The following is an 18,409-nucleotide window of genomic DNA, read 5'->3' on the forward strand; positions in this document are numbered from 1 at the left end:
CTGTATTTGTCTTTCTCTGTCTGACCTGTTTCACTTAGCATAATGGCTTTGAGGCCCATTCATGTGGTCACAAATGGCAAGATATCATCCTTTTTTTTAATTGCTGAGGAATATTCATTGTATATGTGTGTGCATGTATATACACCACAATTTCTTTATCCATTCATCCATCAGTGGACACTTAGGTTGTTTTCATAGCTTGTCTGTTATAAATAATGCTGTAGTGAATACGGGGTGCACTTATCTTTTTGAGTATTTTTGTTGACTCTTGAATGGAAAACTTTTTAACAAACAAATTGATCTCTACGATTTTAGAGGTACTATTGGCTTTTTTTTTTTTTTTTTTTAATTTTCCCTGGATTTCTTTGACAAGGCCTCTCAGAGTTGAAGCTGCGTTTGGACATTTGTCCATTTGTTAATCCATTCATTTGCTGTTTATCACTGAGTCCACATACCGAAGTCTGTGTTATCTAAAGTTTCTTGGCCTTCATCTTGTTTCATGTACGAAGACCCTTTGTGCCTTTCTCATTTTCATCTCCTGCCACTCTCCTCCAGGTACATGTTGCTCTATTCACCCTGCTCTTTAAGACTTTTTCTGTAAAAACTCTGCTCTTTGTTTTTTCTGTGACTCGGTACACACTGTTCCTAGTGCTTGGAATGCTTTCTCCCATTATCTTGATGTAATTGTACTTGACCTTTAAGTCCCTATCTAAATGTTACCCCCTTTGAGAAACCTTATTTTAATTCTCCAAGCAGAATTGGCCATGACTATTTCCTGAAACTGACTTCGTTGTTTACCCTTTATTCTAAAGTTATTGTCATTTCTTGGCATTTATGTTTCCTCAAATAGGCCATTCATTTCCTTATGGGTAGGGTTGTCTCTCATTCCCACATATTAGCCCGGTGCGTGGCATTTGATTGATGCATAATAAGTTTATATTGAGTAAATATTTATTTACTGAGGATAAAGTAAATAAAGGATCAAGGTACTGTCTTCTGAAGAAGAGTGAGGAAGAACTTGGAAGAAAAATTGCTTATAACTTTGGTTACAGAATTTTTAGAGATACGGTGAAGAAAATATTCTACGATGATACAGGTTTTGCTCCTTCCTATTAACTTTTGCTTTTGAAGCAACTCTTTGCTGATATTAAAACAAAACAAAAAGCTGATCAATATAACAACTCTCTTTCCCAGGAGTTTGTAAATGATTCCTCCTGGCTTGTGACATCATGAGACTCTGCAGCCAGAGCCTCCCTCCACAGATGAGAACAGTTGTTCTCTGCAGATGGGGAGAGGAATGGGTTCCAGATATGAGGTCACCGTGTGAAATATACAACACTGTAAATAAGATTTTCAGAGGCAGGGAAACAGAGTCCATCTGCTTTCTGATATGAAGTTAATGTGTACAGGCCTTGATGGTAAGATAAAAAGCTAGACAAGAAAAGCTATTTGAATGCTGCTGGAGAAAATTAAACTTATTAGATATACTTGTAAGTATTTTTTAACTTTTGTGTTCAAATTTGAGTATATTGTGACATCCCTTTTTTCTCCGTATCCTGAGAAGAAACTTTTATTGAGCGATATTAAGGAGATATTTTAAAATAGGAGTAGGATAATATTTTTATTTTGTTTTCAGTGCTTTGAACAATAATTTGACAGTTCATTGGTGTTTTGCCCTATGTGGGGACGCGGAGTCCATGGTGACCAAAGGAATCTCTTCCTTGTATTTGAAGTGACCGCAGTAACACATGATTATGTACATGTAGTTTTGAAAATTTGTTGTTATAAACAAGTTCTCACATCATACATATGTCCTTTCTCTCTCCATAGGTGTTGAACTAGGGCGATTATTATGGGAGATATTGGAAGAAACGAGAGTATGGGATAGACAGGCCTGGAGGGGACTTAGGTTTGGGGTGATGACCAGAGTGACACTGGGTTGGATGGTAGACCTGGCTGGTTTCCTGATCTCAGATGATGCTTTGGCCGAAGGTGGGCTCAGGTTGATCCCCCAGAGCAGGCTGAGGCATGATGTCAGAGTTCCCCCTTAAATAGAAGTATTGGTGTAAAGTTGTTATTGGATCTTGGAAGAATTCCTAGTCCAGGAAGAGAGGACAGGATGGGTTAGTTTCTAAGACCATCATTTGTTACGAGTGAAATCGGCTGGAGAATGTTTGGGTATGAATGAAAAAGAATAGAGGTGACATTACAGTGGACTGACCAGCATTTAGAAGGCACAGATGATCTTCATAACATTACTTCCAGGGCTGGTGGGAGAGCTTCAACTCTGCAGACATTCAGTAATGAGCTCATGTTTCTTGACTGCCTGCTAAGTGCCAGGCATATGCCAATGAGCGAGATAGATCATTCACTGGGGGAGACAGGCAAACACAGCTACGACATAAAGAGGAAATTACAGCCTGTGCTGAGTGCTACTAGGGAAGTAAGAAAGATGAGAAAGAAGAATTAGGGGGAGCCACTTTCTATGGGATGGTTAGGCTGCTCTGAGCAGGTGATTTCTGAGTTGAGATGTGTAGGGTGACAACGAGCCAGCTCTCAGGAGAACTAGGCGCAGAACATTATAGGCCGAGAGATCAGGTAGTGGGAAAATGGCAGGCAGGAAAAGCCTCGGTGTTTTTGAGGAATATGAAGAAAGCTGTTGGACATAGTGAGCGAAGGGAATTACGATATGGGAATAAGCTGAGAGGCAGCTGCCACAGGTAGGCTGTGTTGGAGAGTTGGATTTTATTAAAACTGAAGGGTTTCAGTAGGGAGAGGGCATGATTTACTTTATGCTCTAAAAACATCTCTCTGGCAGTTGTGAGATGAACAGTCTCGAGTGGGAGCTGGGCGACCCTGTAGAAGGCCAGCAGGGTGAAGCAGGTACAAAAACATGGATGGTGGCCGTGAGGATGATGAGGAGTGGAGCCGGACCTGGCAGGATGCTGATGGCTTAAATGCGAAGCTGAAGCAAAAGGAGGAATGAAGCATAATTCCCAAGTTTTGACTTGAGCAACGAGATGGACGGTTTTGCCGTTCACTGCGGTGGGGAAGACTGGGGGTTGGAATGCGGTGCTGGAGTGTGGAGGGAAGGGAGCAGACGGCATAAGTGAGGGATGAGCCCCTGGTGATGAGTGTGGCAAACAGAGAGGCAGTCTGAGGCGGTTACAAGCGAGGACTCTGGAACCAGACGGCTTGGGCTTGGATGTCGTGTGCAGGTGGGCACCTCTCAGTACCTTGGTGTTCTCATTTGTAAGAGGGAGGACAGCGGTACCCAGCTCACAGACTTGATTGGAGGGTTAAATTAGTTGATAGATACAAAGTTCTTAAAACAGTATGTAACATGTAGTAGACTTAATGTAAGTGTTATTTGAGATTTTTTTTGATGGCTATAGGAGAAACCTTTGTTACTCAACTCAGGGGGTTGCTGCCCACGGAGGGTTAGCTGGCTTTTTAAGAAAATGTGAAAATACATATTTCTGTGTGAAATTCCTTTGCTTTAAGTATTCTCAAACATCCTGTGAGCCAAATAAAACATGTTTGTGATGGCCAAGTTAGGCTAATTAGCCCAGTCATGTGGTATTTTTCTCCAGTAACATTCAGCTCCTTGGGTGCAGGCATGGAGAAAGCAGGTAATTGGGGTGAACTGAGAGCGAGGACTTGCCAGTCAAATAGAAGAGGGAGAGTGGACCCAGGGCTCAGGGTTTGCCAGGGCAGGAGGTAATGACAGGCCATGGCAACTAGGTGGCCAAGGCAGGGACTAAACATAGTGTGGAGACAAAATATGGTCAAGTCCATGGGTTGGAAGTCTTAGTGAAGACAAGACATTGTTGAAGTGGGGTATTTACCTTAAGTGAGATGCAAGGATAGAAGATTGTGATCAGAAAGTATGATACTTGAGTTTTCATGTTTAGAGTTGGTGTCATTAGCACTGATGCCAAGAGACAGCCGTGAACACAGGGGAGAGTGGGTAGGGTGGGTGGAGGAACAGGTGGCTAGAGTGACTGGCTAGGGTTGTCTGGTCAACCCTATGGATGCGAAGTTCCATAAGTGTTTATAGGGATGGGGGAGCAGAGGAAGACAGTGAGCTACGAGTCAGAGCGCTAGGGAATCAGAGATATGATCGGAAGGTTTGAAAACGATAGCACTGAGGAGGTATAGCAGGAGCTAATGATATGATCTTCAAAGGATCTTGGTTTTGATCAAGAATGGAGGAAAAAAATAATTTTAAAAGCTCAATGGGGAAGCAGGGGGCAAACATTCTTCTTCTGGTCCCTGAGATACATGGGATAGGAGAGAGAAAATAGACTCCCTCTGAGAGCACATCAAGGGGAGTGATCCTGTCAGGGACAGCTGGGTTTCAGTTAAGTCAGGAAGCACAGGAGCATTCAGAGAAAGATGGAGCATTGTAGGGGCCTCACTGATCAAGTTCAGGCCTAGGAGAGGGTTAAGGAGGAAGATGAGTGATGAGGGTTTGGGTAGATTAGGTGATGGTCATAAAAATATGAAAATGGAAGTCCTAGGGGCGCCTGGGTGGCTCAGTGGGTTGAGCGTCCGACTTCGGCTCAGGTCACGATCTCGCGGTCCGTGAGTTCGAGCCCTGCGTCGGGCTCTGGGCTGACGGCTCGGAGCCTGGAGCCTGTTTCCCATTCTGTGTCTCCCTCTCTCGCTGCCCCTCCCCCGTTCATGCTCTGTCTCTCTCTGTCTCAAAAATAAAGAAACGTTAAAAAAAAAAAATTAAAAAAAAAAGAGTAGTTGCCCTCTTAAGCATTCTTGCTTATGTGGCGTTCTCTGCCTGTACTTCCCTTCTGATTTATCTGTGAATTTTTCTCCTCTGTCAACGAGCGGATCAGACGCTGTCTCTGGAGCCTTTCCTAGTGCCCCCAGCCGAGAGTAAGCTGTGTCCCTACTTACAGAGTTCCTCATATTTTACTTTAGAAACAAGGACTGAGCTTGATCACCACTCTCTCTCCACAATGTGTGTCTCAGGATCTTGAACGTAGCCAGTATTCAATGAATCTTGAATTAAGTCCGCTTAGGATGTTAACAACAATAGTATAAACTGTGACATGGGAGTTTGTAATTTAAACATTTAAACATGGTGCACCGATGGAGGGAAGGGCTATTTTCTACTTTATTTTATGCTCTCACCTATTTTGTTAATTAACATATCTTCGAGTCTTTCAACATTTTAGGGGGGAAATGTTATTTAAAACACTTTCTCAAGACACCTTTTGAGTCTGGCTCTTAGGAAAATAACCGCCTCTATCCGTGTGTTCCAGTGGCCTTCAAATGCAGCTGGAACCTTGGGAGGGTTACAGCTTCCTGCAAGAGCCTAAAATACTGAACTGCTATTGAAGGCGGCCCCCACCTGCACCCCTGTGCGTAAATAGAAGCAGACCCTGATTTGGTGCTGGAATAACATGAAGTTAAAGGCAGACTGGGTGGCCTGGCTGTTGGAGTCAGGATTCCCATTTACATTAAGAGCTGGTTGTGGACCATTTTGAATTATTGACTCATTTGGCTCTGCAGAAGTGCCACAGTAAAAAAACATGCATCTGGTCTCTCAAGGTTGAGTATCCAGGTTGGAAGTCAACCTGTATCACTTTGAAAATTGTCACAGACGTGAGCAAGCATGGCAAGGTCTCCGTGAATAAAAAAGGCCATTATATAGCGAGGCGTAATCACCACATAACCTTGTTCTCAAAGTAAAGGTTTAAATGTGAAGACCGGCGTCCGGGGGCACGTAAAATCCCAGTAGTTGCTGCTCTGCCGCTCCTCACCTCTGCCCGTTCACAGCAAGGTGCCAGTGTGAGCTTTCAGTCTTCGATGGAACCTTGTGTTCCAGACATCGATATAAATCATGTTTCACGCAGTTTACGAGTGGTTCGCATATGCCTGAGTCGTTTCCTAGATCGAGCTGTTTAATTAATTTAAAAACGTTTTATTGGAGAATAACATACATATGGAAAAATTCTAAGTGTATAACTAGATTTTCACAGATTTTATTTTTTATTTTAAAGGGTGTATTGAGAATTAATCCAAAGAAGTTTCACGAAGCCTTCATTCCTTCCCCGGTAAGTTCAATAACTTTATAATAAACTTAATGTCACAGTTAATTTTTTAGATGTGCTCTGAAACTGAAATCATATATTCTAACTAAAAAGCGGAGTAGTAAAACAAAATCGAGGATGGGCAAGGATTTGTTTCAAATTTAAATAAGCAAAATTTGTCTTTGGCTAACAACCCCTTCTGCCCGTCTTAAACCCACACTGCGAGTAAAGGGGACAGTACTTGTTACTAGGGCTGCAGAGAGCAGCTGAACCCACACAGACGCCCACTAGTTTTTGCAGTTGAATGCCCTTGGTTTATAGCTTAAAAGGATTTATGGGTTTTTCTGCTGATGTAAGTTAATCTTTCCTAAACACGCTATCTACTTCCGATCTACTGCGTGAGCTAATTTGCAAATATGTCCAAAAATAACGTGTAATGCTTTTTTTCTTTTTGGTCAGAGTTTCTCACTTCACTTCTATGCAGGTGATAGGACTTGGTATAAGGCTCTTCACCATTGGGTCTTTATACCCTCCTGATTCATTTTAACAGGCTCTCTCCTGTTAAGGGAAGTTCACTCTGACATATAGTTAGCAGGAGGTCTCTGGATAAGGCTTGATTTTGCAAAGCTAGGAGAGCAACATTCTCAAATTCCTGACATGACTTTTCCAGGCTGCCATAAATAAGATAGCCATAGAATTATAGATTTTTTTTTAAGTTTATTTATTTTGAGAGGGAGAGAGAGAGAGAGAGAGAGAGCGAGCGTGTGTGTGCGCACGCAAGTATGAGCTGGGGAGTGGGGCAGCAGGAGAGAGAGGAGAAACCCAAGCAGGGTCTGTGCTGTCGGCACGGAGCCTGATGGGGGGCTCAATCCCACAAACCATGAGATCATGACCTGAGCCAGAATCGAGAGTTTGGACGCTCAACCGACTGAGCCACCCAGGTGCCCCCATTTATAGGTGTTTTAACGGTGGAAGAGAGCATAGGAATAAATTTGAGCTTATTGATGAGGGAATGGAATACATATATATATATATATATATATATATATATATATATATTTTGGTTAACATATTTCATGATGTTAAATGACAAGTTTAGTGAGAATACAAGCTCAGTCATGTGCTTCACAGGTGTTAGTTGTGTCACAATAACTTTTAAGACCTATTCCCAAGCTCAGTTTAGTTCTTTTTTTCTTGTCCTACAGAAGCCAAGGATTCACATTTGTTTCTCAAGTTCAGTCTTATGGCTTGGGTTAGATAAAAAGTATCACTGGCATGTTACATTGTTCTCTCTGAATCCTATTCTGTTCCTGTGATGGGATGTGCCAGATATGCTGACCCTCGTACTTTGATTGTATAACTGAGGGTCAGCTTTGTGGCATAACTTACCTGCAGGAGTAGTTTTATCATTCAGTGGAAACACTGCTTACATGGTGTTAAGATTCTCAAGTTTGCTCATAAGATGAAAATCACATTCAGTAATCATAAAAATTACCCATGAATACTCTTAGGAATATGCCTTGTTGGAGACAGATAATCTCTCAGTAAATCCAGCGTAACTAGCATTTCCTCTACATTAGAAAGAATTACCATTTATTCGTTGGCATACCAGTTGAAGGAGCTTGATTATAATAGGGGCCCCGGTGTATGAAAAACATGGATTTTTAAGCATACCCTGTGCAGTAAGGAGTTCATCCTGAGAGACGCCTGGGAGCTGAGCAGATTATAAATCTCCTGTCTCCTGTGTTCACTGAAGTTTGCTGTCATCGATTGGAATGTTTAAGGGGAGCTCCACAGAACCTTTTGAAAATTTTATTGCTTATTTTCTTTCTTCTCTGAATACACAGTATTGAATTTCCCTGAGTTGGATCCATGTTAGGCTGGTTCCTAAGAGGCGTGGGGCCCAGGACAAGAATACAAATGGAGGCATGCATACTTTATAATAATAAATATTTAAGAGTATAAATCAAACTAGCCAACTGTTAACACATTCATAACAAATAAAACATATTTCTTGCCAAAAATACCTCTGTGTACCTGGGTTCAAATGTAGAATTCTCATACTCCTTGGAGCTCCATGCTGAAGTGTGGGTGCATGGAGAGGGTCCACCTCTGGCCTACCCTTCTTCCCTTCCCAATCCTGTCTTCCCTCTTTGCTGCCCGCCCACCTCCCCCATCAGTGAGGGTGCTTGCATGCACTTATGTGAGCATCTTATGATATCCCACATGTCCAAGTTCTTTCCACATGCCTTGGAAATACCTGTCCTTTAGCCACCTGTCAAGTCCAATGGGTGCCACCAGTGACTGTGGTCTGCCTTCGGGCAGACAGACCTGGGGAAGATGGCTGTGTATGCCCTGGAAGTGAACTTGGAGCTGATTACCCCAGGGATGCTCATCTGTTTGGCCCTTAGAATTCCCTACTTATGGAGAGGAGTGTGACTGGAGAAGGGCCAGAGTAAAGGTCCTCTAAAACGTGGGGCCTAGTTAGGTTCCTATAATTTAAATTCATATGACCTAAATTTGCAAATGATGTGTTGCCACAGTTTAATTTGGCTTGTTAAAGGAAGTTAAGAAGCAAAAGTTATTGATGTTTCAAAAGCCCAAGTTGTTCTCCTACTTGAAATTGTATTTTTGGCATGTCCTATTAAGAATCTTTTAGACAGTTGTGATATTAGGATTGGCTTATTTTTATGCCTCTTTTATTCTCTTATTTGGCACTAACGGAGTAGTAATATTGTCTCGGAGGGTAAAAAAGTGCTGAATGATTCACCTTTAAGTAACTAAGAACTGACTGCAAAAGCTCTATCAAAGCCTAGTTGTAAGTTTTGGTTGTAGATACGGGAACAGTCCTGCATTCTAGTTTTGTGGGGTTTTTTGGTCAGCTTAAGTTTTTAGAGGCATTATAGAAAGTATTGAGGAGGGAGATAGTGGAGGCAATAAATTGCGTGTAGATAAACCCCACAGCCACCACTGGTCTGGATTTATGAGCATATGTAGCTCATGTCCATGTCGAGTATGAACTGGAAAAATGCTCGCAGGTGGACTAGGAGTAGGATGTCAGAACCAGGGACTGAATGTTACTGTCTGTCCCCTGCTTTAGCATGGAGAGTAAAGACAGGAATTGATAGTAAAGAAGATGTAGCCCCGACCCTGATGACAGGAAATTGAAGAGTTTTCTTATTTGTAAAACGAGGGGTGGATTAGATTGTCTAATGTTTCTTACAACTTAAAAATTCCAAATTCTAATTTAAATTTCTTAAGTTTTTGGAGATAACAAAAATACACTAGGTTTGATTATCTAGGTTCTTACTAACTTTAAACACTAAGTTGTGAACTTACACAATGCCATTTGCTGTGTTAAAATGTCTACTTAAGTCAATAGGCTAAGAACAGTAATTCATCATCACTTGTTTTTTTTTTAAATTATTTTTAACGTGTATTTATTATTATTGAGAGACAGAGAGACACAGAGCATGAACAGGGGAGGGGTAGAGAGAGGGGGAGACACAGAATCCGAAGCAGGCTCCAGGCTCTGAGCTATCAGCACAGAGCCCAACGTGGGGCTCAAACTCACGAGCTGCGAGATCGTGACCTGAGCCGAAGTTGGTCACCTAACCAAGTGAGCCGCCCAGGCGCCCCATCATCACTTGGTTGTAATAAAGTACTTCATTTTGGGGGCTGTTGACTTAGGTTCATTATAATTTCTACTGATAGAAAGTTGATTTTCATTTTCTTTTGACAAAGCCAAAATACATGGGACAAGTCACTTATATATGTACCTGCCAGCCTCCTGGAGTTCTCAGTAAAAGTAAGATACAGAGTTAGAATAAAACCATGTGACTTTCAAGCAAACCAAGATAAATTGGTATTATTGAGATGCCTCTTTGTCCTATTTGGAATAGGATAAAGAGGAGAAATAGACTAGATATAGAAACTTGGCTTTTTACAAATAACGTAAGCTCCATTCTGAATATGTTGGTGTAAGAAGTTTTAGAACTTTTTTGTGCATCTTGTCATGGGAGGCACCCTTTGAACATCTGTGGAATTTATTTGGCCCAAAGGGAGCTATTGCATCAATAGGGAATGCTCTTGGTTGTCCTCCCGCCTCCAAAGCCTCCTAAGTATTTTCTTTTAATGTTTATTTTAGAGAGAAAGAGAGAGAGAACACACATGTGCGTCCATGCAACCGGGGGAGGGGCAGACAGAGGGGGGTACAGGGAACCTGAAGCAGGCTCAATACCGATAGCGCAGCGCCCAGTACGGGGCTTGAACTCGAAAACCGCAAGATCATGACTTGAGCCAAAGTCGGATGCTTACCCGACCTAACTACCCACGCGCCCCTGCTAAGTATTTACTTAGATTACCCCCAGATCCCTTTATATTTCCTCTAGGGTTGTTCATTAGTCAGTTTTTTTTCCCTACTCTTTCTGGGTGTGGGTGGGTAGAGCTATTCAAATAAAGAACTGAACTCTTTGGCCTTTAAAAGTAGTCAAGGGCGTGCCTGGATGGCCCAGTCGGTTAAGCACCCTCCTCAGCTCTGTGCTGACAGCTCAGAGCCTGGAGCCTGCTTCGGATTCTATGTCTCCCTCTCTCTCCCTCTCTCCCCTCCCCCAAAATAAACAAACATTAAAACAATTTTTTTAAGTAGTCAAGTGGGGGTGAATCAAACTTTTAAAAAAATTTTTTTTTAATGTTTATTTATTTCTGAGACAGAGCATGAGTGAGGGAGGGGCAGAGAGAGAGGGAGACACAGAATGTGAAGCAGGCTCCAGGCTCTGAACTGTCAGCACAGAGCCCGACGCGGGGCTCGAACTCACAAACCGTGAGATCATGGCCTGAGGCGAAGTCGGTCGCTCAACCGACTGTGCCACCCAGGAGCCCCAGAATCAAACTTTTAATATTGAGCTGTTTCCAAGTTTACTGTCTTTAAAATAAGAGGTTCTGCAACAGGTACAGGGTTTTGTAAGAGGTGAGTAGTGATGCAATACCTGTAGATTTGTATATCGTTTGAGGTTTTGTGTTTTGTTTTTTTTTTTTGTATACAGTCTGCTTTTCTTGGTTTCTTGGGATGGAAATATGACAATACCAGTCTCTTATCATCTTAAATCTTTGCGCTAAGGGTGGTGTACCTGCTTATGAAAGAGACATTTCGTTCCATATGTTTTGACACGTGATAATGGGTTGGGATGACCTCCAGACAGCTCTCTTTTCATCCCAGGGAAGTTGGAGAGGTCCTGTCGCTATGTAAATTGCAGAAGGCAGCAGTTGGTGGTGATGTGCCACACTTCAGTTGTTCACTCTCCGTTTATTGGTTGTTTCTTCCTTGTATCTGTGAGAAGCTCAACATGAGGTTACCAGCAGTAACTGTCTATCTGGCTAACACAGTAGCGGTACCTCAGGGACTCGGGTGGGTCAGGTTTGGCAACCTGTGTAGGCCACAGCTGTGAGCCCATGGTTAGATTGGAAATTGAACAGAAAAACTGTTCTAAAAGGTCTCTAATGGCTTGTAATTGGAAACTATAAAAAATGCTGACTGCCTAGAGTCCCATTTTTGGTGGTGGTGGGACAGGTTCGGTGAATTGGGGATGCTCATTTCAGTTTTAACTGAAATGTTATAGTAATCGCCTTTAGCTCGTTGAGTGTTAAATCTTATCGAATCAAGTGCCTCTGTTAGCAAATTTTGAGTGGTGGTTTCTATGCCTGTTTGCTATTATTTCCTTTAAGAAAAATAAATATTTTATTTCTCTTTTATTTTCTGAAAAGAAGCACTCCATATAAACCTTCAGAAGGATAAAAGGATTCGAGTACATGTTTGCCTGTTTGTTGATGAAACGTTTTAAAAATACTTCATTTTTTTTTCACGGACCCTTACTGCTGAAGGGGTGGTTTTCCTTAGCTCTCTTTTCCATCTGAGTGTTTTTTGCAAAGTAATTTGGCTTACTAGGAAGACTCTGGCCTCTGTGTAAGTTTAGTAGTTGATACCTGGGGAGTTCACTAGGGCTTTACTGCTTTAAGTGGGTTATTTGTAAGCATGTGGTCAAGGATGTAGGTGTCCCGTGCTTTGTGTTCACAGGGGGTGAGGGAGGGGGGTCCAAGTTCACCCTGCTCCTCAGTCAGACAGGTGGAGGAGTGTGAGAATGCTTCATGAATCTCCTGTCCCTTTCCTTTCCTTCTTTGTCTTCTACTTAGGTCTCCATCAAAACAACCATACTTTGCTTTCTGTGCCGCTTGCCTGGGGGGGAGGAGTACGATTTTGCTAGTTCCTTCCTTGGAGAACCCAATTCCTAGAGCTGGTTGCTCCTCCTGCCCCCAGTTGGTTTTCTTGGGGGATTATATTTTATTGTTCTTCTGTTTGCTTGCAAATTGGCTACTTTTTACCCTTCTTTGATACTTAAAAAAAATTCAGTTAGTGTAGAAAATGTATCATCATGCTTTATGTCAAACAAGAAAGGATCACTTACTCCTTTCTCATTCCAATTAGGAAAGCATGCAGCCTCAGTTTTTTGCGTTATATATTTTTGTTTGTTTTTGGTCTGCCTATAGGAGATCTTCCCTTATATTTAAAAAAATGTTTTTTAACATTCTGTTAACCTGCTCTTATATGTTCATCCCCATTTCTGCTAGTTCCAAAGACTGATTTCCCACTAGGTCTGTTTGTGGCTGTGTACTAGTATTCTTGTTAGGTCAGTGGACAGTTTGTAGAGTTCACAACTTTTAAACCAAGGAAGTAAGTTTTGGTTCCAGGCCTTGGTAAGGTGACTGTTTTCTCTCTCCAACCTAGGATGGTGATCGAGACATTTTTATTGATGGTGTTGTTGCTCGTAATAGAGCCTTGAATGGGGATCTGGTGGTCGTGAAGCTGCTTCCAGAAGAGCAGTGGAAGGTAAGTTAAAATTTCCTTTTCTAATAATAGAGTCCTCAGGGCCTTTTCATTCCATGGTGCATCGGGGAGACATCATAAACTGAAGCAGTCATGGACTCTTCTAAGAAGCAGGCCATGGAATGCTGGGAACTTAGAAGCATCTGATGGGCAGACAGCTAATGATTTGAGTTGTTCTCCTTTTGAGCTCCCTCCCTTGTGACCTGTCTTCCCTTCACATGCCTTGCATTGGTTTCTGGTAATTTTTAGGACAGAATAAAAGCTTGCAGGGCACATTCAAACTTGATATGTATTATTTTCCCACATTAAATGCTGGGAGAACTGGAAAGACAAAGTCATGGGGAGGGTGGCAGTCTTCATACATTCTTGCTGCCTCTATGGGAAAACTCAGGCAACACATACCTAGTTCTGTAGGGTCCAGTTTGGTGATTGGGCTTCCTTTGGCAGACGAAAATAGCCTCTTTTTATAAAACAGAGATCTGGTGGCAGAGGAAATGTTTTCAACATGAGAATATTCTGGGTTTCATTCTCCATATATGTCTGTCAACTGAAAAGAAAGATGTGGTTTTTGACTAATATTTTTTATTAAAAAATTTTTTTAATGTTTATTTTTGAGAGACAGAGACAGTGTGAGTCAGGGAGGGGCAGAGAGAGAGGGAGACACAGAATCCAAAGCAGGTTCTAGGCACTGAGCTGTCAGCAAAGAGCCTGACGTGGGGCTCAAACCCATGAACTGTGAGATCGTGACCTGAGCTGAAGTCATATGCTTAACTGACTGAGCCACCCAGGTGCCCCTTGACCATTATTTTAAATGAGAGTCAGGCACTGGAATCATTTATAGTAGCAGTTTCTTTGAAGTGTCATGTAGAACTGGCAACTTGTGTGTCTAAGTCTGGATTTTTCTTTGTAGCATTTATTCATAGCATCTTTTATTTGGCTCAGTTCATCGGTATTGAGGAATGTGGTGTTGTCTTCATTGAGCGGTACTATAGGAAATAATAGAGTGGGCTTTTTAGGCTTGGGTTTGAATCCCTTTCTGCAGCTCATATGTATAACTTTGGGTGAATTATATAACCTCTCTGTGCCTCAAATGCTTCATCTGTAAAATGGGAATAATCGTAGTACCTACTTCATACGTTTGTGATGAGGATTAAATGAGAATATACATGTAAGAATCTTAGAATGGTGCCTAACCCATGGTAGCAGCTCAAGAAATGTTGGTTTTTATTATTAGCTTTTCCAGAAATGGGGGAAGTACTACCTTATCTCAGAGCTGTGTTGAGATATAAATTCAATTTGTGTTTTATCCGACAGGGCTGGAGTAACTGAGTTAGACCTATATGCCAGGGATTTGTAGGGTGTAGGGATGTTAATAATGATCACGATAGACATAGTTCTTTCTTTTTTTAAATCTTTTTTCAACGTTTTTATTCAGTTTTGAGAGAGACACAGAGCATGAGTGGGGGAGGGGTAGAGAGAGAGAGGGAGATACAGAATCTGAAACAGGTTCCAGGCTCCAAGCTCTTAGCACAGAGCCAGACACAGGGCTGGAACTCACGAGCCATGAGATCATGATGTGTGCCGAAGTCATTCGCTTAACTGACTGAGCCACCCAGGCGCCCCATGATAGACATAGTTGTTAACCCTTATGGAGCTTTTAGTCTGATGGGGAGTGCAGGAAGAGACAGATACTAATAATACACAAATTTAAGGATAATTATAGTTAATGCTGTGAAGTTAAGTGAAGAGTATTTTATGAGGGTTAGTTATCCTAGTCCTGATACCCCCAGCCCAACCCCAGTTGCTGCCAATTGTGGCTGTAGTCTCCTCCCTTGATTCTCCAAAAGCACAGCTAAGAGTTGGTTCCAAGTCCTAGGAACATAGATTGATTTAGGCCACTTTCTCTTTTCTGGAAAGCGTCATCTAGCACAGTGTTGACCATATCTAAGAAGGCAAGAGGAGTGCATTAGGGCCTGATCAAACTAAAGGAAGTATTCCTGGAGGTCATTTGAGGGAGTAAAGAGGCAGAATTAGAGTGAAGATGATCCGAAGAAGGAACACAAAAAGGTGGTGGTTTCCTTTAACTCAAGGAGTGAGAGTGGGTAGAATAGAAAGAAATAGAAGAGTAGTTAGCAAATTGGGTGAGTCTGGCGCTGACCGGAACATGTATAAGATGTTGACTGGTTGAAGAATAGGAATGGAGAGCATATAGTAGAGCACCTGTTGAGCTCTACAGAGGTGGACGAGGTTGATTAAAAAAGAGCAAGGCCAAGTTGCCTAGCATCCTTCCTACCTTGGCTGCAGCAGGGGATGGCTAAAAAAACCCAAACATATGAATAAATAAGTTAGTTGCATCATTTTCCCTGTTTTGCACCTCCTTTGTATTTAAGACCAGCAGGCACAGCCTTTCCTGGTATTATATGAACCACTCTTGCTTTGGATAGGAAGCCTAGGAAGATGAGGGTAGGTTGGAGGTGAAAGTGTTTGTTGTTGTCATGTTCTAGAAGGACAGCTTAGGACTTGGGGATTCTTACTTCTGCCTTGGTGCCTTTGCTTCTAGACAAAAACCTATACCTCCTTTAAGACTCAACACAGCCAAGTTGTGTTTTTTCCCAAGAGGCCTAAGTTTGTGATTTTGTAATTCCTAGGTCACTGGAGCTAGTTAAGCAGATAAGAATTTACTGAAATTCTTATAGTGCTCCCACCATCAGTATATTCAGACTACATAGACACAGCTTGCTGTTTTTCTATTTTACAGTTAATATCTAAAGGCAGAAGAGATTAAGGGCCATATGGGAGTTTTAAGCCAGGGAGTGACATGGTCTTATATAGCCAGAAATCACTCTGGCTGCTATTTGGAGAATGGAATGTAGTGGGGGCAATTGTGCATTGGCGTGGCCAGTTAGGAGGTATATGCCGGGCCGTGATAGTGAAGGTGCAGAGAGGTAGAGATACATTTTGAAAGTAGAGCTAATGGGACTTGTAGATAGATTTGAGGAGTAGGGTTAATGAAAGCAGGGAATGAAGGATTAAGGTTCTGGTTTAAGCAAAATGGGTGAACATGATGTCATTAATTTGAAATGAGGAATAGTAGGGATGAGCATGTTTGGGTACAAAAATTATTAGTTCTGCTTGGCCATGTTAAGTTTTAATTTCTTTTCAGACATGTTAATAGAGATGTTGAGAAAATATGGAGGCATAGATGGTTCATTACTCATAAATTCTACTAAGTTATGGAGGAAATAATCCCGATTCTACACAAACACTTCCAGAAGATGCAAGAGGAGGAAACCTTTCCCAACTTCTAAGAAGGCAGCATTGCCTTAATATCAAAACCAGGAAAAGACATTGTAAGAGAAGAAAGCTATAGACCAGTACTCCTCACAAACATGGTTGAAAAAATCCTCAACAAAATATTAGCCAATAGAATCCAACAACATATTATACTAAAAGGGTAATATAGCATGAGCAAATGGGGTTTATCTCAGGAGTGCAAAGTTTAATATTTGAAAAGCAATTTCATGTAATTCACCTAGTTAACAGACCAAACTTACCATATTTCATTTGAATGCCATCATTTCAATAGATGCAGAAAATACAATTGACAGAAGTCCACAACAATTCATAATAAAAAATCACAGCAAACTAGAAATAAGAGTACTTCCTCAATTTGGCAAAGAACATCTAGGAGATACTTATAACTAACACCATTCTTAGTAAGAAGAAAGGCTAAATGCTTTTCCTCCAATATTGGGAATGAGGTAAGAATGTCCCTTCTCATCCCTTTTATTCAACACTGTACTGGAGATTCTAGCCAGTACAGTAAAGCAATAGGGGAGAAAAGCATTCGGATTGGAAAGGAAGAAGTAAAACTGTATTTAATCTCAGACTATATGATTTTCTATATATAAAATCCTAAGGAATCTACAAAAAGCTGCTAGAACTAATAAGTGAGATTAGGTTGAAGGCCAGAAGGTTGATATAAAAAATCAATTGTACTTACATATATTAACAATGAGAAATTGGAAATTTCAAAATTTATTAAAGTATCTTTTTCATAGGATCAAAATTATGATATACTGAGGGAAAAATGTGACCAAAGATGTGTAAGACATGTACACTAAAACTATAAACGTTTTATAGTTTATAAACTGAGAAAAATTACATAAGGTCTCAATAAATGGTGAAAAATATCATGCTCATGAATTAAAAGACTCAGTATTGCTAAGATACCAATTCTATTCAGATTGATAGATGGATTCATCACAATCCCAAAGAAAATTGTAGCAGGCTTCTTTATAGATGTTAACAAGCTGATGTTAAGATTTATATAGTTGTGCAAAGGACCTAGGATAGCCAAAACAAAGAGGAACAAAATTGGAGGCTGTCTATCACCTGATTTCAAGACTTACTATAAAGCTCTGATAATCAAACTGTGTGGTAATGTCAAGATAGACATATAGATTGATGGAACAGAGTAGAGAGGCCTGAAGTAGACCCACACATACATGATTATTTGATTTTCTACAATGGTGCCAAAATAATTTGGTGGGGAAAAGATCTCTTTTCAACAAATGTGCTATTACAATTGTGTAGCCATATGAAAAATAATGAACTTTGACCCTTACCTTGTACCATATACAGAAATTAACTTGAAGTGGATTGTAGATATAAATGTTTGTGTAAAAACTATAAACTTTCTATAAGAAAAAGGCGAAATTTTTAGTGATCTTAGATTTAACAAATATTTCTTAAATATGAAGCATAAAAGAAATAATAAATTTGACTTTATTAAAATTATAAACTTTTGCTTTTTAATAAACACTGTTACAAAAAGGCAAAACATTTATCTGACCAAAGATTTTTATTATCTAGACTATAAAGAACTCTTTTAGTCAATAACAGGCAGCCTATTTAAAAACTGTATTAAAGATTTGAGAGATACTTTACTAAATAAGATATATGGATAGCAGATAAGCATAGGAAAAGATGCTTGACATAGTCATTAAGAAAATACAAATTAAAAGCACAAGATACAACTATAAAATCTCTAGAATGGCTGATGTTAACAAGACTGACCATAACCAGTGTTGGCAAGGGTGTGGAGCAGCTGGAACTCTCATGCACTGCTGGTGGGAATATAAATGGTATATTCACTTTGGAACACAGTTTGACAACTTCTGAAAAAGTTAAGTGTATACTTAACATGACCCAGCCATTCCACTCCATTCCTGGATACTTACCTTGGAGAAATGAAGGCATTTGTCTGCATAAAGACTTACATATGAGTTCATAGCCGCTTTTTTGGTAATAGCCCCAAACTGGAAACAGCCCAAATGTCCGAAGGCATGAAAACCAATTTTGCTATACCTATTCAACAAATACAACTCAGCAGTTAAAAAAAAAAAAAAAATCAATGGAGTATTGATACATGCAACAACATGGACAAATCTCAAAATAAATTATGATGGATGAA

At 40.7% G+C, this 18,409-nt stretch overlaps 1 protein-coding gene across 5 annotated transcripts in view; it reads left to right on the top strand.

Annotated features, from left to right (window-relative positions):
- Positions 1-18,409, top strand: part of DIS3L2 (DIS3 like 3'-5' exoribonuclease 2) — a 350,877-nt gene that overhangs the window by 58,170 nt on the left and 274,298 nt on the right. For all 5 annotated transcript variants that reach the window (XM_030324128.1, XM_030324127.1, XM_030324126.1 and 2 more), the window contains 2 exons: positions 6,024-6,077; positions 12,835-12,936. In XM_030324128.1, the coding sequence (XP_030179988.1) occupies positions 6,024-6,077; positions 12,835-12,936 (156 nt within the window). The remainder of the gene's footprint in view (positions 1-6,023; positions 6,078-12,834; positions 12,937-18,409) is intronic.

Source organism: Lynx canadensis, chromosome C1, assembly GCF_007474595.2.
Source record: "Lynx canadensis isolate LIC74 chromosome C1, mLynCan4.pri.v2, whole genome shotgun sequence".
Classification (NCBI taxonomy): domain Eukaryota; kingdom Metazoa; phylum Chordata; class Mammalia; order Carnivora; family Felidae; genus Lynx; species Lynx canadensis.